The 2,739-nt window shown below is 42.2% G+C and overlaps 1 gene segment (V, D, J or C); it reads left to right on the plus strand.

Moving 5' to 3' along the window:
• The first annotated feature begins 613 nt into the window (after window positions 1-613).
• LOC123583339 lies at window positions 614-1,681 on the plus strand. The segment is given in 2 exon segments: window positions 614-1,008; window positions 1,135-1,681. Coding segments are annotated over 2 exon segments (441 nt in total).
• The last annotated feature ends 1,058 nt before the right edge of the window (window positions 1,682-2,739 follow it).

Here is a 2,739-nt window from a genome sequence, read left to right on the forward strand (position 1 = left end):
AATTTTACCCCCAGAGGTTTCAGAAAAGAAGCAGTCCTGCGGATGTCTTGATTCTAGCATTCTACTATATCGGCTTCTCAGCCTGAGGCTTAATGCCAGTAAGGCTATCCAAAGCTCAGCCTGGGGACACTAATCTGATTATCTCTGTTTACAGAATGTCTCCAGGGCGCCTGGGTGACTCAGTCAGTTACTCAGACTCAGGTCATGATCTCACAGTTGGTGAGTTCCAGCCCAGCGTCAGGCTCTGTGCTGACAGCTCCGAGCCTGGAGCCTGCTTTGGATTCTGTGTCTCCTTCTCTCTCTGTAGCCCCCCCCCCCCCCCCACTCATGCTCTGTCTCTCTCTCTCTCAAAAATAAATAAACATTAAAAAAAAAAATGACTCCACAACTACTACTGAAAGCTCTGATGCATTCTGAAGTCTGATAGTCTTACTGTATAATCAGTTTCTCTGTAAATTACTCCTCTATTTTACAGGCCCTATTATTCACAGAGACAAGGATTAATATTACCAACTACAGAAGACAATATATTATATGTTAGGGAAGAAAGAAAATCTGTTCAGTGGAAGTTTTTGATGTGTCTCTAAATAGAAGGGAAGCACAGATTAGCTTCGCAGGCTGTCTGGAGCCTCTGTCCTGTGTCTGGCCTCCAGAGGGCGATGTTGCACAAACTAGAGGTGCTGAAGCTCTCAGCACCTTCCCCTCCGCTCCTCCTCCCTGGAGCTAGGGGGCTGAAGCCCGCTTTTTGAGTTCTTTGAGGTTAAGACAAGTGAAATATTCAGAGGTCAGAAAATACTCAAGATCATCTAAGCAGTTCTTGTATTTTTACCTAAACAAGGGACTTATCTAGTTCAACCTTACTCACATCTCCTATTTCCAAGAGCTGGGTTCCACGGCCGCTTTCCTGCTTGCTCAGGGGAGATCTTCCAGAAAGAAGCCTGCCGTGTCTTCACTGCTCAGCCATGCTCCTGTTGCTCATCCCAGTACTGGGGATGCTTTTTTCCCTGAGTGAGTAATATCCTATTATGGTCCCTTGTTCTACCATAAGTAACTTTTCTTACTCAAATTTTAGTAGAAATACTTTTCATAGACCGAGTCTGCACCGCTTTCACTGATACAGCATTGATTTTGCAGGAGACACCAGTGCCCAGTCAGTGACCCAGCTTGATGGCCATGTCACTGTCTCTGAAAAAGCCCATCTGGAGCTGAGGTGCAACTACTCCTATGGGGCAACTCCTAATCTCTTCTGGTACGTGCAGTACCCCAACCAAGGACTCCAGCTTCTCCTCAAGTACTTTTCAGGGCCACCAAATGTCATGGTTCAAGGCATCAAAGGTTTTCAGGCTGAATTTAGGAAGAATGAAACCTCCTTCCACCTGAGGAAACACTCGGCCCACTGGAGCGACTCGGCCAAGTACTTTTGTGCTGCAAGTGACACAGTACCTTGGACTGCAGGGGGAGCTGAACACAAACCTCTTGAGGCACTAGGCAGGCTAAGTGCATCTGAAAGGTTTTGGATTCTGACATAGTAGGACACACAGTACAGAGGCGTTCAGGGACTGGCTGAGCAAGTGTGGGGCAGATCTGCTCCAACCGGTTGGATATGGGAGTTGGGACACAGCACGGGAGCATTTTACTTTTCATTCATAATTGTATCTTTCAATAAACTGAACAAGGTGAACTCCTTTCGTAGCTTATTTCCTTCTTACAAACCTACTGCCTTCCCAACTTGGTAATTTTAAGATCATTTTGTTGGAATCTTTCTTCCTGGATCCACTCTGTGCTGGTATTTCCCCTCATTTTTAGGCACCCATCTAGGAGGGAGGAGTTGATTGGGGTGGTGAGTAGCTCAGAATACAGTGTACTTATGGAGATTTTTAGCAACTTACCAGGAATGTTGCAGAAAGAATGGTGAATAACGCATATTTTTTAGCATTTCTTCAAGGACTGTTAAGGGTGCAGGAGACAATCTAGAGGCCAGATTCTACTTATTTTAAAGTTAAGATCGTTTATTTTTACCAATTATAACGACAGGTTTCCATTGTTTTGATATCTTAAATTCTACAAACCTGTACCAGAAATCTTCAAAATTGGTGGGATAGTAACTTTGGCCAATTTTCTGACAAATGATGTCATTGTTTTCTTTTTTTTTTTTTTACTGTTGTTCTATTTTCAAATGAGTTTACCGTTAGAATGTTAAAAATTGTTTCTTACCGTTTGGCATTTGAAGGGGAGGAAGAAATTTTCCTGGTCCAAGCTTCTTCCAGCTGGACAGATAATTAAATTTACACGAGACATTAACAGGAGAAAAAAATCCAGAATTTTATTACTTGCCCATGGAAGCCTACTAATGAAATTGAAATCTAAAGAAATGACCAAGGCAGGCAACATTTAGAGTTTTTAGCAAATAGACAATAAATCTGTGAGGAATTGACAGGACAAGAAAAACTTAACTTCAGGAGCTTCAATTAGTGAAGAATTCTAAACTCACTGTGAGGTTTTTTAAATAAAGGCTTAAGACTTTCATGTAATAATAGAAGGCAATGTATTTATCATTAGCTTAACTCCTGCTCTTCATGTGTGGTGGTTCTTTTCATGTTCAGCCCCCCTATTTTGAAAAAAGTGACAAAAATTCTAAATGACAATTATGAAATGTTATAGGGGTCATACTCCACATTCAGCTGCTATCTGGTCTAATTACTGCAGAGTTCTGATTACAAAACACAGTTCAGCTAGTGC

Source organism: Leopardus geoffroyi, chromosome B3, assembly GCF_018350155.1.
Source record: "Leopardus geoffroyi isolate Oge1 chromosome B3, O.geoffroyi_Oge1_pat1.0, whole genome shotgun sequence".
Lineage (NCBI taxonomy): Eukaryota > Metazoa > Chordata > Mammalia > Carnivora > Felidae > Leopardus > Leopardus geoffroyi.